Below are 16,219 nucleotides of genomic sequence, written 5' to 3'. Positions count from 1 at the left end.
CGTTGCTGTGGACCAAATTGACTTCTGTACAATTAGGTGAGAGATAGTGACTTAGACTAATTCTTCTTCAGGAGAACATACAGATTTCTCAGCACCATTTGGTGTAAAAGTGGTGCTTTCTGTGGTGTGAGCTTTGGGTACCTTTGTCAAAAATAGGTCAAATGACCATCTGAGATTCCAGGACTTGGGAGATAGTGGCAGGACTATCAGTAGTTCAAGGCAAGACCATCCTGAGCTGCAAGGGATCCTGCCTCAGACACACATGCCAACCTGTACCTGTGTGGATTTACTCTGAGTCGCTTTTCTATTCCTTTGTCTTTGTCTCTGTTTTGGTGCTAGCTGCATGCTGTTTTTGTCTCTATGGTTCTGTAGTATGAAAAAAATCAGGCATTGCCATGCTTAGGATAGCTTTGATTACGTGTGATGTTTTGTGTCTCTGTGTGAATTTTGGAATATCTTTAGCAATTCTGTGAAGAATAACATCATAATTTTGATTGGGATTGCACTGAATCTGTCACTTGCTTTTGGTAAGATCACCATTTTCACAATATTAATTTTTAAAATTCATATCAGAATGTAATTCTTCAAATTGTTTATTTGATGTTTTAAATTTTTTATTATTTATGAAAATTTATTTTATCTGCTTTGGTGTGAAGGTGTCAGATGCTCTGGAACTGGACATGTGAGCTGCCATGTGGGTGCTGGGAATTGAAGCCAGACCCTCTGGAAGAGCAGCCAGTGCTCTTAGCTGCTAAGCCATCTCTCCAGGCCCGATGTTTAACATATTTATTGCTTTGTTTGTTTGTTTCTTTGCTTTATAATTAATACCGTTCAAAATGTCCACTGCCTCCCCTCCTCCCATTCCCGCATTTACCCTCTCCCCTCACCCTCCTACAACAATTGCTAATTGTTGTTTTACGCTTTTAATTGTAGGGCTAGCAGGTAATGGCATATGCTACTAAGTCTGAAAAGCTCCATTCAGTTCCTCGGAGCTATTTGATGGAAGTGGTCCTTAGACCTCCACACACCCACAGTGGCAAATGAATGCATATACATACACAAAGAAAGAAGTGGAAAATATAATAAAATTTTAATTGCACATGTCTTCTTTTTGCTTTTTCAAGACAGGGTTTCTATGTGTAGCTTCGGAGTATGTTCTGGATCTTGCTCTTTAGACCAGGCTGGCCTCGAACTCACAGAGATCTGCCTCCTCTGCCTCCTGAGTGCTGGGATTAAAAGCATGTGGCACCACTGCCCAGCTTCATTATAATTGCCGGTGCCTTGAACAAATATTCAGCTTAAAAGTTATGTTTATTCCTAGGCAGTTAATTTTTGTCTCATTTTGTTTGTATAATTATGTATAATTATGTATTTTTGTGTGTAGCTGTGTATATGCGAGTGCACTCAAAGGACAGAAGATAGCATTAGATCTCAGGGAGCTGGAGTTGGAGGAAGTTGTGAGCTTCTCAAATGTTAGTTCTCTGGAAGAGTAGCATGGTCTCTTAATAGTGGGCTATCTCACTAGTCCAATTGCCTAGGTGATTTTATTTTTGTAATTGCTAAAGGAATTATTTTATTTCTCTCTCAGTAAGCTCAGTATTTATATAGAGAAACATCCAATTCTATAGGTTTATTTGGTATTCTGCTACTGTGCCGAAAATGTTTATGATATCTAAGACTCCTTTGGATCTCTCAAGTACAGAATCTGAGAGGTAATTTGACTACTTCTGTTTTCTTTTGGCTTCTGTCTCCTTCCTTACTGCTTTGACTAGGATTTCAGCACTGAATTGAATAAGAGTGAAGAAAGTTGACTTTTCACCTTCTTATTCGAAATGAAATGCTTTCAGTTTCCTCCCATTTAGTACAATGCTGGTGACATACATGGTCTTCATTATGTTTCTGTGGTTGATTTTTATTGCCACCAGAAGTGAATTTGGGCCAGTCGAGTAGCACATTTCTAGAGAGACAGCTCTCTGGGAATAAAGCAGGGGAATGTTGGCGGAACCATTCAACGGGCTGGGCTCCCAGAGTGAACAAAGAGGACAAAAGGATAAAGCAAACTGAGCAGAGCATCATCATTCTGTGCCTCGTCGCCACTGGCACAGGGTAAAAAGCTGTCTCAACAGCCTGTCACAAGAGCTGGAGCCACTGTCACTACAATGCTATCCCAATATGATGGGCTGTATTGGTTCCAAAGACTGCACAAAATATGCCATTTTCTACAGAAGGTACTTTGGTCTGGTATTTTGTCAGGAAAATGAGAAATGAATTAAGTCCAGAACCTTGGTACCAGGGTGGGAATCATTATTTTTTTCCCCATTTTATTTTTTTATTTTTTTTTCCATTTTTTTATTGAGAAAAGGAGAAAAAAAACAAGTTTCCACCTCCTCCCAGCCTCCCATTTCCCTCCCCCTCCTCCCACCCTTCTCCCCCTCCTCCCACCCTTCTCCCCCTCCCCCCCACTCCTCTCCCCATCCCTCTCCAGTCCAAAGAGCAGTCAGGGTTTTCTGCACTGTGGTAAGTCCTAGGGCCTCCCCTCTCCGTCCATTTCTAGGAAGGTGAACATCCAAACTGGCTAGGCTCCCACAAAGCCAGCACTTTACGTAGGTTCAAAACCCCGTGTCATTGTCCTTGGCTTCTCATCAGCCCTCATTGTTCGCCGTGCTCAGAGAAAAGGGAGAAGGGGAGAATGGGGGGAACTTGGGAAAAAGGGAATCATTATTTTTATAAATGTGACCTTGCAGTCTGTAGGCCTTAGTAATGAGGTCACGAGAGGAATGTAGAAGAGTTCCGAGTTGTTGGGTAGAGAAATCCTCAAACACTGTACGTAAAGCTTAATGGGTGGGACATGGGAACATCAAAATGCCAATGGAAATGTAGACAGTGAAGTCTGTGCTCATGAGGTTCCAAGGGGTAACAAGGACTCTACTGGGAATTAGGTTAGATGCCATTTGTCTTATATTCTCTCAGAAAATGTGGCTGCATTCTGTCTATTCCTTGAGGGGCTGCAGGGACCCGAAATCAGAAGTGATGGACTAAGTCTGGCATAGGAAATCTCAACATAGCATACTAATTCCTCTGATCAACTAATTTTTAAATCACATTTGTGTGTTTATGGTCAGGGTCGATCGGATGTTGTAATTAATCAAACCAACTTAAAATAATATTCAGCTTTAATAAACAGAAGAAAGGAAACTTACAAAACCAGGGTTCCCGCGATTCAGGAGAACAGGAACACAAAGAGAGAGAGCTAGAGCACATGGATGCTTTTATTGGCTATCTGTGGCCCCAGGGAACACACTAAGCAGTATGTGATTGGTTTAAGTCCCACATCATCTCCCTCTTTCTCTAAACAAGATCAAACTAAACCCAAAACAACTATATACAGTAGGAACAGATACCAAATATAAAATTACAAACAACAAACAATATTAAGCAAGAAACATATAACAAAAGTTTTGCTAAGCATTCTATTTTAAGGAGTCAAAATAATGTAGAGGGTAACTACAATTATCTTGCCACTTACTGGAAAATTCTCATATCTTGATTAACCCATTTCTATTACTGAGTGTAGAACCATGAGGTGGTGGCTTACCAGGAAGGATCTTAACCTGGATCCATCTTGAAGAGGAGAGCTATAGCGTCTGTCTCACTGCCTTATTCCTCCCAGCATCTGTTCTGTCTTCCCTGCCTACCTATGTTCTGACTTATCAGGCCAAGCAGTTTTCTTTATTAATTAACCAATGAAAGCAACAGATAGATTGAAGACCCACCTACATCAGTGTGTGATTTCTTTCTGGGTCTCCCAACATTGAAGTCTGCTAGGAGCAAAGAGTGGTGTGTTTAAATAGAGTTCTCTTGCCTTCTCTACCATTTATGAAACTGCTGATCCTGGACTAGCCAAGATTCTGGCCTTCAACATGTCCGTCTTCTTTTGGGAGCATCTATTCTTTGTATAGCAACAGCATCTACTCCACACACTCTGCTTTCCAAGCCTTAGGGCTATGCAGGCGCTCCCATGTTCCACCTTCTCCAGAGTTTATGTTTCTGGCTCTGCCTACTTAACAAGTTGATGAGAGGCCCGTGAACACTTTGAAGAGTGGGGAAGGGGAGCAATGAGAGGACTGAGATCTGAGCAGGAGGCTCAGGCTCTGTGTTTTCATAAGTCACCCCTCAGTGAACGTTCTGTGGGAGGAAGGGGGCTGTGGAAATCAAGCGTTCCAATGGGTCTGAGTTTCTGTTTTCCATTCTGCCAGTTGTGAAATGCATGGCAGAAAGGTACCTCTAGAAGTCAAACTTCCTGCCGACCTCGGGTGACAGTAACAGTACCTTACACTTACACGGAGGGCTGGGCTAGAAACCACCATTCCCCTTAGCACCCTAATCAGATGCCAACCTGAAAGGATCAGGATGAACATATCTGCTTCCCCTTTCTCTGTAATAGTGCCTACAGCTATCTCCCACTCGAGGGCTGTAGCAGGGTGTCCTCAGGCTCCCTGACATAATCCTTGTCCTCATGACACCAGAGTAGCAAAGGTCAACCCCTTGGTTCCTTCTCATGATGACACCTAGCCACTGTGATTGGGGAAGGGCACAATGAACATCCTGTGCGTTGCCAACCTATCATGAAGCAGTCACTATCTCACTAAATTCCCCAGCGTGAGGCCAGCCTTGCAAGAAGAGTGGGTTTGTCCTATGAGTAGGACTACCAGTCACTCTTTCCCAGGCCCACCTGGTACGCTTTGGCTGAATCATCTGCTTTCTAAATAAGACTTCTTGAGTCCTGTGGAGTAGCTGAGAAAGGGGACCTGAATGAAATCCATTCAATAGTTAATGTGGGGTGACTTTAAGCAAAGTTATCTTGAGTGGATTTCTGTCACTGCTAGGTAACAATGGGGAAGATAATGGTTGCTGGAGCTACGTCTCAGAATGAGCAGGCGCTGGGCTAGAGGCGGGTCTCTTCCAGACATTCTGAGGCGGGCTAGAGAGCAGGAGGCAGACACTGGGCAGAGCTTAGGCGGCCTCGCAGACAGCTGAGGTGGCAGAGCCCAGCCAGTCCCCTCCTGGCCAGAACACCGAATCCTAGCGAAGAAATCTGAAGGTCCAGTTGATTGGATTTCAGTACTATGTTATAACAGACAGATAATAGTCTACTTATTCATCAAGATGGAAAACTCAGATTCTAGCAATCAAGGAAATGACCAATCTGCAGTACAGCACAGAAGGCAAGTGGATCGCTTAGATCAGGAAGAAACTTTCTATCGATTTGTAAATAATCGGAGGGCAGAAGACTATCGACTTCTGAGAGACAACAATTTGCTAGGCATCCCAGGTCAAAGTACTGGGGAGGAGCTGTTCAGAAGACTACAGCAAATTAAAGAGGGGCCGCCTCTGCCGCCGCCGCAGAGCTCAGAAGAAAATGGAGACTCTTCAGATGACGAGTCCAATGTTGACTCCATAATAGCTTGGCTTAGCTCTGTCAGACAGACTGGCAATACAACAAGAAGTGGTCAGAGAGGAAAGCAGTCCGGGAGGGCAGTGAGCCACACTAATCCAAACAGTGGTGATTTCAGATTCAGTTTAGAGACAAATGTTAACCGTAATAATGGAAGCCAAACCTCAGAGAATGAAAATGAACCATCTGCTACATGTCCTAGAGTAGGAAACATGGATCGCAGCCTCCAAAGGCAAGTGGAAAATTCAGCATCTGAGACATCATCTGCCAGAACACCTAGGTCAGAACACAGTTCTGCTGAAGCATTAACAGATGTGCCATCCACCAGAGGTCGGAGGAGGGCAAGAAGCCCGAAACTAGAACACCAGCGAAGAACCAGAGCCAGAGCTGAAAGAAGTAGGTCTTCTCTGCACCCAGCAAATGAAATTTCACGAAGATCTCATCATAGCATCTCATCTCAGACTTTTGAGCAGCCTTTGGTAAACGAGATCGAGGGAAGTTCTAGAGCTCCTCACCATGGGACTCTGAGACCTGAGTTGCTAGGTGGAGGTCATTTTGTGGCGGCTGGGTCAAGAAATTCTGCCGCTCAAGGGACAAGCTCTTCAGACACTGATACCAATGTTGAAGCGGCAGGATCTGGTCAAAGACCACCAACCAGAGCCCTTCAAGTCAGAAGCGTTCTGCTGGCAGAAGACCAGCGGAGGGATGGCATAGCTAGCAGAACTCCATCAAGGTCTCAGATCCCAAACAACACGGTCACTTATGAAAGTGAACCTGAAGGTTTTATAGGCACCTTTACAGTTTCTGAACGTGCAGCTGGGAGAACCTCTGTGAGTACTCCCAGGTTTTCCACTCTTAGAATCTTCAATAGTGGATCAAGGGAAACTATATCTCTTCTGATTCAAACCAGGTTAAGGCAGAGAACAACAGCTTTTGGTGAGCTTCCATGGAGTGGAAGAGGGAGCTCTGGTGGTAACAACTCTGCTTCCATCCCCAGCTACAACCCTGGCTTCAGTTCCATTGATCAATATTCAGAAAGTATCTCACAGATGTTTGCAGGAGGTATTGAAGCAACCCGACTTTACCCCTTTAATGACAACCACCTAACTAGAGGACCCACCAATGTCCAGATTAATAACTTGGCAACGAGAAGTTTTGGTGATAACGATGCATTGAAGACAAGTACTATTTGCATTATTGAATATGCAGAACGCGACAAACTTCGTGCGCTACCTTGCTCCCATGAGTACCACGTCCACTGCATCGACCGCTGGTTATGGGAGAATAACAGCTGTCCCATTTGTCGCAGGGTCGTCTTTTCTTCCTGGAACAGACATAGGGCTGTTTATTGAGAACAGAACTCTCGAATCTGTGTTGCTGGAATAGTGACCGCCAAATGGAAATCGCTTCCTTTATCTCCATGTTTTTGCGTGGACCTTTAATATACAGTCACAACCTGCATCGAGTCATTGCTTTCTGAGGGAATCGTGTCTTTTGTCTAGTTTCTCTTTCAGAATAGAAAGAATATTTCAGACGCGACATGCATGTGGATACTTTTGAATAGCACTCCTATCTCTTGGGTACTGTAGGATGAATACAAGTAATTTTAGTGGGAGTTGCTTTTTTATTTGACCAAGTAAATGACTATTATATATTACTAGTGTTGCAGACATTATAGATAAGTTTGTTCGTATAGGTGTCAGGTGTACAAGGAAGGACGAAAATCATTTTCCTCACCAGTGTCCAAACTCCTATTCTTGCAAAAGACTTTACAATTCATTTTGTTACTTTGCCCTTTTTCTTTATTACAGAAATATTTTGTCTTTAAGGCCTACTTTGAACTTCATGCAGTAATAATGTTGGGAGATTACATTGTTCAATGCCTAGGGGGAAGTACTAAATCTTGATTTTCCTTGAATATTTCAAATGTTTTTTTTAAATCTGCTTACTAGTGTGGTTTGCATTGTTTTATTTTTATTTTTTGCAGGTTACAATGTTGAGATTTATTAGTGCTGAAAACCAAGTTGAATAAGTTAAAAAAAAATCAAGCTATTTGCAGTATCACTGAAGAGAGCTGTGTTGGGAAATTGGAACATTTTCCCTGTAAAGAACATGCTAGTTGCACCACTATGTTAATGGAGGTGGCATTGGGGAGAGAGAGGAGGCTCACACACTAGTGTTGGGAAAGGTGATCGTAGAATTGATAAGGAAATGTGCCAGGAGATATTCAGTATTTAGGGACGTGATTTTCAGAATCCATCCAAGGTAGGAAAATGCTTAGCTCTGTTACCTTAAGCAATGGTTTTTTTTTTTCTTCTGGAAAAACTTTATTTCTGTGCCCAGTATTCTCTGCTTTTGTCAATGTCTTATATTTACGAAGGGTTATTATTTACACATTTTGTATTATCCACCTGCTTCTATGATTTTAAGTCGGTGCTCCAACTCCTCATGAAAAAAAGACCAATGTTGCAAATGACGGTTAAAGGCCATTACTGTTTGCTAGAATGCAGTGGCCCATTGAAGTTGACCTTGTTTTTTAAACAGATGAAGGAGATGTTTTTAAGTCTTTTGTGAAAGGAAATCATTTGTAATCTGCCTTAGTTGATTATTTAAAATATGTTTTTCCTGACTGGCTTCCCTGTCACACTCTTACCAACAGTGTGCAGGACATGGAAGCCACGCTTGCAGAGCTCTTAGGGTCTTAAGACGACTATGATTGTTGCTCTCCCAAGTATTCTCTCTGGACCTCTCTAACAGGCAGAGAGCACACATGTGAGGGTGTCTGCTTTTCCCCTTCAGTACAGTTCACTATGTTTATGATCAATAACAGTGTTGTATTTGAGTTACCTAGTAAATGGTTTTCATAAAACTGTTTTTAAATGTACATTGCTGTATCATGCTTCACTTGGCAGGGTCTGAGGAAAGAGTATTTCCCAGTCACACTTTAAGCAAATAAAAACAGCTGTGACCTCAAAGAAAAACGGAAAACTTACCTCGATACTTAGATCCATTGTTAAAGGTAATATCATTGGTTTCAGTGACTGAAGCTAAATAAGCTGTTTCCAGCAATGCCTGTATAGCAGTGTTGAGAGAAAGCAAAATTTATATTAAGAATTCCAGGAGGCCAAGCTGGTTCTGGCTCGTTGATACATCATGGAAAAACATTGTCCCTTTTTTCAGACCAAGCTTCCTAGTTATTCAGGAAGATTAATAAGACATGGAACCTTTGTTGTATTACTTCAATCCCTTTTCCTTTTCCCACTTTTAGATTCTGTACTATGTTTCTCTCTATGTTCTCTCTGCATATTCGAAAGTACAAGTAGGCTGAGAGTATTCCTGAGGTAAAACCATTACAGCTGCTGCCTCCTTTCCACCCTGATATTTCTCTTTCGAGGAAGGCTTCCGCATGAATGGTCCCCTGCGAATTCTTGAAGCTAGCTTGCTTCCACACCTTGTGTTAACATAAACTATGCATGTACCAGAAAATTCATTTCTTCAAACTTTATATCTTCATGTCTGTTCCTTATATCACCTTTGTCTGCTTCAGTAACGTGGACATTTATATATTAATCTGTTTAATCCAAAATTCATACCTCCAAAAAACAGAATGAAGAAGAGTCTCCCATCTCAGTCCTGATCAGGCCTGATCTTGCTTACTTTTTGGAATCAGGCATGTTCAGAGTGATATGGCCATGGATTAAGTGAGAAAACTTCTAAATAGCTATACACTTGTCATTCCAAGACAACTATACACTATGATTTTCATTTTCTTCTTTTCAAAAGGCCTGTTATGTTTCTTTCTCCTATGGCTGCAAGCTCATTGATGCTATCTCCGATCCATAATATTGTATTATTCGAGATGTTCAAACAAGTCCATTTTAGCTGCTGTTGCTATGTATTTTGGTTCACAGCCTCTAATGTTGAATCAGAAGCTGGCCTAAATTTGCAGCAGTTTTCCAAACTCAGTCTCTCACAAGCTGGAATTAAAGGTGTGGGCCTTCCCTCAACCTCCCTGTTCTGGTTCATCAGGCTTAGCTCTGATTTCCAACTTTAATTTCCTGTTTGATTCACCATTGTCCTCTTTATACTCTCTCTGTGCTCTTTGTATTACACACTTGGTGGCCTTTATCATTGTGGCCTTGAAATCAAAGGACAAAAGAGCAAAACCAGTGGGGTACTTTCCACTTCTTATCAAATATTCAATGGAGCTGGCTACAGAGGGACACAGTGGAGAATAATACCTCAAAATGTGGCCTGTCCCTTGTATCTCCCTGTTGCGTATTACTCTGATGGCTGTGATTCTTTGTATCAGACTCGGTGCCTTTTTGGTATGCTACATGGGGTAGGAGTGGAAAACCAAAGCTCCCTATCTCCACCAAGACTCTGGTTTCTATATATTTTAGGGATAAGAATCTCAAGGAACAGGCTGGTGAGATGGCTCATTGGTTAAGAGCACTGGCTGCTTTCCTAAAGGTCCTGATTTTAACTCCCAGCAACCATATGGTGGCTCACAACCATCTGTAATGAGATCTGTGCTCTCTTTTGGCCTGTAGGCATGCAGGCAGGCAGAATACTATATGCACAGTAAATAAATCTTTTTTAAAAAAATTAAAAAAAACCTCAAGAAGCATTTGCTTCTGCTTTAAGTGACAATCCCATCGTTCACTCCTTTTTAGAGTTCTCCACCCCCAGAGGGTAAATGGCCATTCTGCAGCACAGAACTAGTGGCTGAGCATGTGTCGAATCACTGCAGTGCTCCAACAGGGTGGCTGAGCTGCATGTATAACTCCTATCCTATTCTAGGGCCTCTTTTCCAGTGGTGCACTGAAGTAGACTCACCACAACTCATGGAAGCCACTTGAGGACATGTCAGAAAATACATTAGCCTAACGTCACATAGGTGGTTTGAAACTGGCCACAGTGGACATGCTTTTACAACAGTGGTACTTCAATTGAGTTGCTAGACAATTGCTAGGGCATCAAGGCTTTCCTTTGGCAAAGAGAAGGGAGGTGGGGATAGAGATCTTCTATCTTCCCCATCATTACATTCTCAATGGACATCTTCTATGCTATTTCAATCCAACTTTGGTGTGTGGTTGGAGTGGAGGTGAAAAGTAATATCAGTTCAGTTGAAATCGAAAGTCAAGTAGCTCTTGGGGAGGTATCCAACTCCAGTAACCAGAGCCTTTAGACTGTTTATAATGCCTACCTACTATTTTAGTGTGGCGTTATACCATGGGCTTTATAATTAATGCTTCATTTTGGACATATAGATAAAGAGATGACAGAGAGATAATAAAGAAAGAGATGAAAAGAAATATATGATAGAGGAAGAAAAGATAGAGAATGAGATGATATAGGAAGATATGATAGAGGAAGAAGTGATAGAGAAATATATGATAGAGAAAGAGATAACAGAAAGATAATAGAGGAAGAGATGAGAGAGATGATAGAGAAAGAAATGATAGACTAGAAAAAGAAATTATGGAGAATAGAGATGAAAGAGAAAGAAATCATTAAGAGATGATAAATAGATGAGAGAAAAAGAATGACAGAGACGATAAAGGAAGAGATGATAAAAATAGTTTATAGAGAGATGATGAAGACATGATAAAGAAAGATATGATAGAGGCAGAGATGATAGAGAAAGAAGTGATAGAGAAAGAGATGATAGAAAATGATATGATAGAGAAAGAGCTGACAGAGAAAGAGATGGTAGAGAAAAAGATGACAGAGAAGAGATAAAAGAGGAGTTTTAGAGAAAGAAATGATAGGGAAAGAGATGATAGAGAAAGAAATGATAGAGGAAATATGACAGAGAAAGAGACAACAGTGATAACAAAGGAATAGATGATAGAGAAAGAGGTGAATGAGAAAGAGATGACATAAAGATAATAGAGGAAAAGATAATAGATAGATGACAGAGAAAGAGATAATAGAGTACAGAAAGAAATTATGGAGGATAGAGATGATAGAGAAATAAATATTAGAGAGTGATAAGAAGATGATAGAAAAGAGATGATAGAGATGATAAAGGAAGAGATGATGAAGAGATGATAGAGAAAAAGATGATAGAAGAAGATGTTGGAGAAAGAGATGATAGAGAAACAGATGACAGAGAGATTATAGAGGAAGAGATGATAGAGAAAGAGATGAAAGAGAGATAATAGAGGAAGAGATGATAGAGAAAGAGATAATAGAGGAAGAGATGATAGAGATGATGATAAAGGAAGAGATGTTCAAGATAGAGATGATAAATGATTGAAGAAGAGATGCTATGGAAAGAGGTGATAGAGGAATCAATGATAGAGAAAGATGATTATAGTGGAAGAGATTATAGAGGAAGAGATGATAGAGGAAGAGATGATAGAGAATGAGATGATAGAGAAAGAGATGATGGAGACGTGATAGAGAAAGTAATGATAGAAAAGAGATGATAGAGGAAAAAATGATAAAGGAAGAGATGATAGAGAAAGAGAAGACAGAGAGATAATAGAGGAAGTGATGATAGGGAAACAGGTGATAGAGAAAGAGATGATAGAGAAAGATAATAGAAAAATAATAGAAGAGATAGAGAAAGAGATGATAGAGAGAGAAATGATAGAGGAAGAGATGATAGAGTGGTGATAGAGAAAGAAATGATAGAGAAAGAGATGATAGGGAAAGGATTTATAGAGTAAGAGATGATAGTGGAAGAATTGATAGAGGAAGAGATTATAGCGAAAGAGATGACAGAGATATAATAAAGGAAGGGATGATAAAGAAAGAATTGATTGAGAAAAAGATGAAGATATAGGAACAGATGATAGAAAAAGAGTTGATAGAGAAAGAGGTTATAGAGAAAGAGATGGTAGAAAAAGAGATGATAAAGGGATGGTAGGAAAAAATGCTTACAAAACAGATGAAAGAGATGATATAGAAAGAGATGATAGAAAAAGAGATGATAGGGAAAGAGATTATCGAGAAAGAGATGATAGAGAAAGAGATGTTAGAGAAAAAGATGATAGAGAAAGAAATGATAGAGAATGAGATGATAAATAAAGAGATGATAGAGGAAGAGATAACAGAAAGATAATAGAGGAAGAGATGATAGAGCAACGATAGAGAAAGAAATGGTAGACTAGAGAAAGAAATTATGGAGGATAGAAATGATAGACTGTAAAAATTAGTAGATGATAAAAAGATGAGAGTAAAAGTATTACAGAGACGATAAATGAAGAGATGATAAAGAAAGAGACGATAGAGGGATGATGAAGACATGATAAAGAAGGGTGGTAGAGAAAGATATGATACAGGAAGAGATGATTGACAAAGAAGTGATAGAGAAAGAGATAATAGATAAAGATATGATAGAGAAAGCTGACAGAGAAAAAGATGGTAGAGAAAAAGATGACAGACAAAGAGATAATAGAGAGATGTTAGAGAAAGATATAAGGAAAGAAATGATAAAGAAATTATAGAGGAAGGGATGATAGAGAAAGAGATGACAGGATGATAATAAAGGAATAGATGATAGAGAAAGAGATGATAAAGAGATGACAGAAAGATATTAGAGGAAGAGATATAGATGACAGAGAAAGGGATGATAGAGTAGAGAAAGAAATTTTGGAGAATACAGATGATAGAGAAAAATCATAGAGAGTGATAAAGAGATGATAGAAATGAGATGATAGAGATGATAAAGGAAGAGATGATAGAGAAAAAGATTATAGAGTAACATGATAGACAAAGAGATGATAGAGAGGTGATAGAGAAAGAGATGATAGAGAAAGAGATGATGATAGAGGAAAAGATGATAGAGAAAGAGCTTGTAGTGGAAGAGAGGATAGAGGAAGAGATGATAAAGAAAGAGATGAAAGAGAAAGAGATGAAGAGATATAATCGAAGAAGACATGATAGAGAAAAAGATGATATAGAAAGGGATGATAGAAAGGTGACAGAGAAAGAGATAATAGAGATAGAGGTGATAGAGATAGAGGTGATAGAGAAAGAGATGATAGAGAAATGAATGATAGGAAAAGAGATGACAGAAGGATAAATGATGCAGGAAGAGATGATAGAGAAAGAGATGACAGAGAGATAATAAAGGAACAGATGATAAACAATAAGATGATAGAGAAAGATATGATAGAGGAAGAGATAATTGAGAAAGAGGTGATAGAGAAGTAAGAGAGAAAAGGATGATACGCAAATAGATAATAGAGAAAGAGATGATAGAAAAAAATGATATTGGATGAGATGATAGAGAAAGAGATCACAGAGAGATAATAAAGGAAGAGATGATAAAGAAAGAGATGATAGAGGAAGAGATGATAAAGAAAGAATAGAAAAATACTAGAGGAAGAGATGATAGATAAAGAGATGACAGAAAGAATATAGAGAAAGATAATAGAGAAAGAGATGATACACTAGGGAAGAAATTATGGAGGATAGAGAAAAATCATATAGAGATGTTAGTGAAAGACATGATAGAGTGACAATGTAGGAAGAGATATTAAAGGAAGAGATGATAGAGGAAGAGATGACAGAGGAAGAGATGATACAGAAAGTGATGATACAGAAAGAGATGATAGAGAAAAAAATGACAGAGTAAGAGATGATAGAGAGGTATTATAGAAAGAGATGGTAGAGAATGAGATGGTAGAGAAAAAAGACTGTAAAGAAAAGGATGATAGAGAAAGAAATGATAGAAACAGAGATTATAGAGGAAGAAATTACAGAGGAAGAGATGATAGAGAAAGAGATGACAGAGAGATAATAGAGGAAGAGATGATAGAGGAAGAGATGATAGAGGAAGAGATCAAGGAGAAGGATATGACAGAAGGATAATAGCATAAGAGATGTTAAAGAAAGAGATGATAGACTGGAGTAAGTTATTATGGACAATAGAGATAATAGAGAAAGCGGTCTTAGACAAAGAGATGAAAGAAATAATTAAGGTAGAGATGATAAAGAAAGAGATGATAGAGAAAGATATGATAGAGGAAGTGATAGAGAAAGAAGTAATAGAGAAAGAGATGATAGAAAGGGATGATGATAGAGGAAGAGATAATAGAGAAAGAGATGACATAGAGATAACAGAGGAAGAGATGATAGAGAAATAGATGATAGAGAAATAGATGATAGAGAACGAGATAACATAAAGATAATAGAGGAAAAGATGATAGAAAAATGATAGAGAAGGCAGTGATTGACTAGAGAAAGAAATTGTTGAGGATAGAGATGATAGAGAAAGAAATAATAGAGAGATGATAAAGAGATGAGAGAAAAAGAGATGACAGAAATGTTAAAGGAAGTGATGATAAATAAAGAGATGATAGAGAAAGATATGATAGAGAAAGATTATAGAGAAAGAGATGATAGAGAGATGATAGAGAAAGTCATGACAGAGAAAGATGATAGAGAAAAAGATGATAGAGAAAGTGATGTTAGAGAATGGGAGGTTGAAAAAGAGATGATAGTGAAAGAGTTGATAGTGAAAGAGGTGATAGAGAAAGAGATGATAGGGAAAGAGATGATAGAGAAAGAGATGATAGAGGAAGAATTGATAGAGGAAGAGACAATAGAGAAAGAGATGACAGAAATAATAAAGGAAGAGATGTTAAAGAAAGAGATGTAGAGAAATATATGATAGAGGAAGAGATGAAGAGAGAAGAACAGATGATATAGGAAAAGTTGATAGAGAAAGAGGTTATGAAGAATGAGATGATAGAGAAAGAGATGATACAAAAAGAGATGGTTGAGAAAAGGTGATAGCGAAAGAGATGAAAGAGAGGTGATAGAGGAAGAGATGATAGAGAAAGATGATAGGGAAAGAGATTATAGAGAAAGAGATAGATGCAGATAAAGGAAGTGATGATAGAAGAAGAGTTGATAGAGAAAGAGGTGATAGAAAAAGAGATAATAGAAGAAGAAATGATGCAGCAAGAGATGATAGAGAAGGAGATGACAGAAAGATAAGAGAGGAAGAGGTGAAAGAGAAAGGGATGATAGAGTAAGCGATGATAGGGAAAGAGCTGATAGAGAAAAAGATGGTAGAGACAAGTTGATAGAGAAAGAGATCATAAAGGAAGAGGTGATAAAGAGATGATATTGAAAGAAATGATAGAGAAAGACATGATAGAGTAAGAAGTGATAGAGAAAGAGATGATATAGAATGAGAAGATGATGGAGGAAGAGATGACAGAGGAAGAGATGACAGAGAAAGAGATGATGATAGAGGAAGTGATGATAGAGGAAGAGATGATAGAGGAAGAGATGACAGAGAGATAATAAAGGAAGAGATGATAGAGAAAGAGATGACATAGAAATAGATGATAGAGAACGAGATAACAAAATGATTATAGAGGAAGAGATGATAAAGAGATGATAGAGAAAGCGATGACTGACTACAGAAAGAAATTTTGGAAGATAGAGATGATAGAGAAAGAAATAATAGAGACAATAAATAAATGAGAGAAAAAGAGACGACAGAAATGATAAAGGAAGAGATGATAAATAAAGAGATGATAGAGAAAAAGAAGATAGAGGAAGATGATGCAGGAGGTCCTTCGGCTACTCCAGCCAAGAGCCTCCGAGATACCAGCCCATTGGGGCGTGGTCTCTCTCTTTAAAAAAGCGGCCACTTCCCTCCTCACCCACACTTACTTCCTGCTCTGTTGTATTAAGAGCAGCGGGGCTGCATCCCCAGCACCCCGGCAGTCTGGCTAGCTTATGCCCCGTAATAACAACACACAAATTGTATTCTTTTAAATACTGCTTGGC

General features: G+C 39.3%; 1 protein-coding gene across 1 annotated transcript; it reads left to right on the top strand.

The window, feature by feature from the left end:
* The first annotated feature begins 5,166 nt into the window (after window positions 1–5,166).
* Window positions 5,167–6,807, top strand: LOC121444986 (E3 ubiquitin-protein ligase RLIM-like). The gene has a single exon (XM_041646952.1). The coding sequence runs from the start codon at window positions 5,167–5,169 to the stop codon at window positions 6,805–6,807; it is 1,641 nt and encodes a 546-aa protein (XP_041502886.1).
* Window positions 6,808–16,219: the final 9,412 nt, after the last annotated feature.

This window comes from Microtus oregoni, unplaced genomic scaffold (assembly GCF_018167655.1).
Source record: "Microtus oregoni isolate MIOR12 unplaced genomic scaffold, Mior012 000152F_000, whole genome shotgun sequence".
Classification (NCBI taxonomy): domain Eukaryota; kingdom Metazoa; phylum Chordata; class Mammalia; order Rodentia; family Cricetidae; genus Microtus; species Microtus oregoni.
This window is presented reverse-complemented; position numbering and strand designations above follow the sequence as displayed.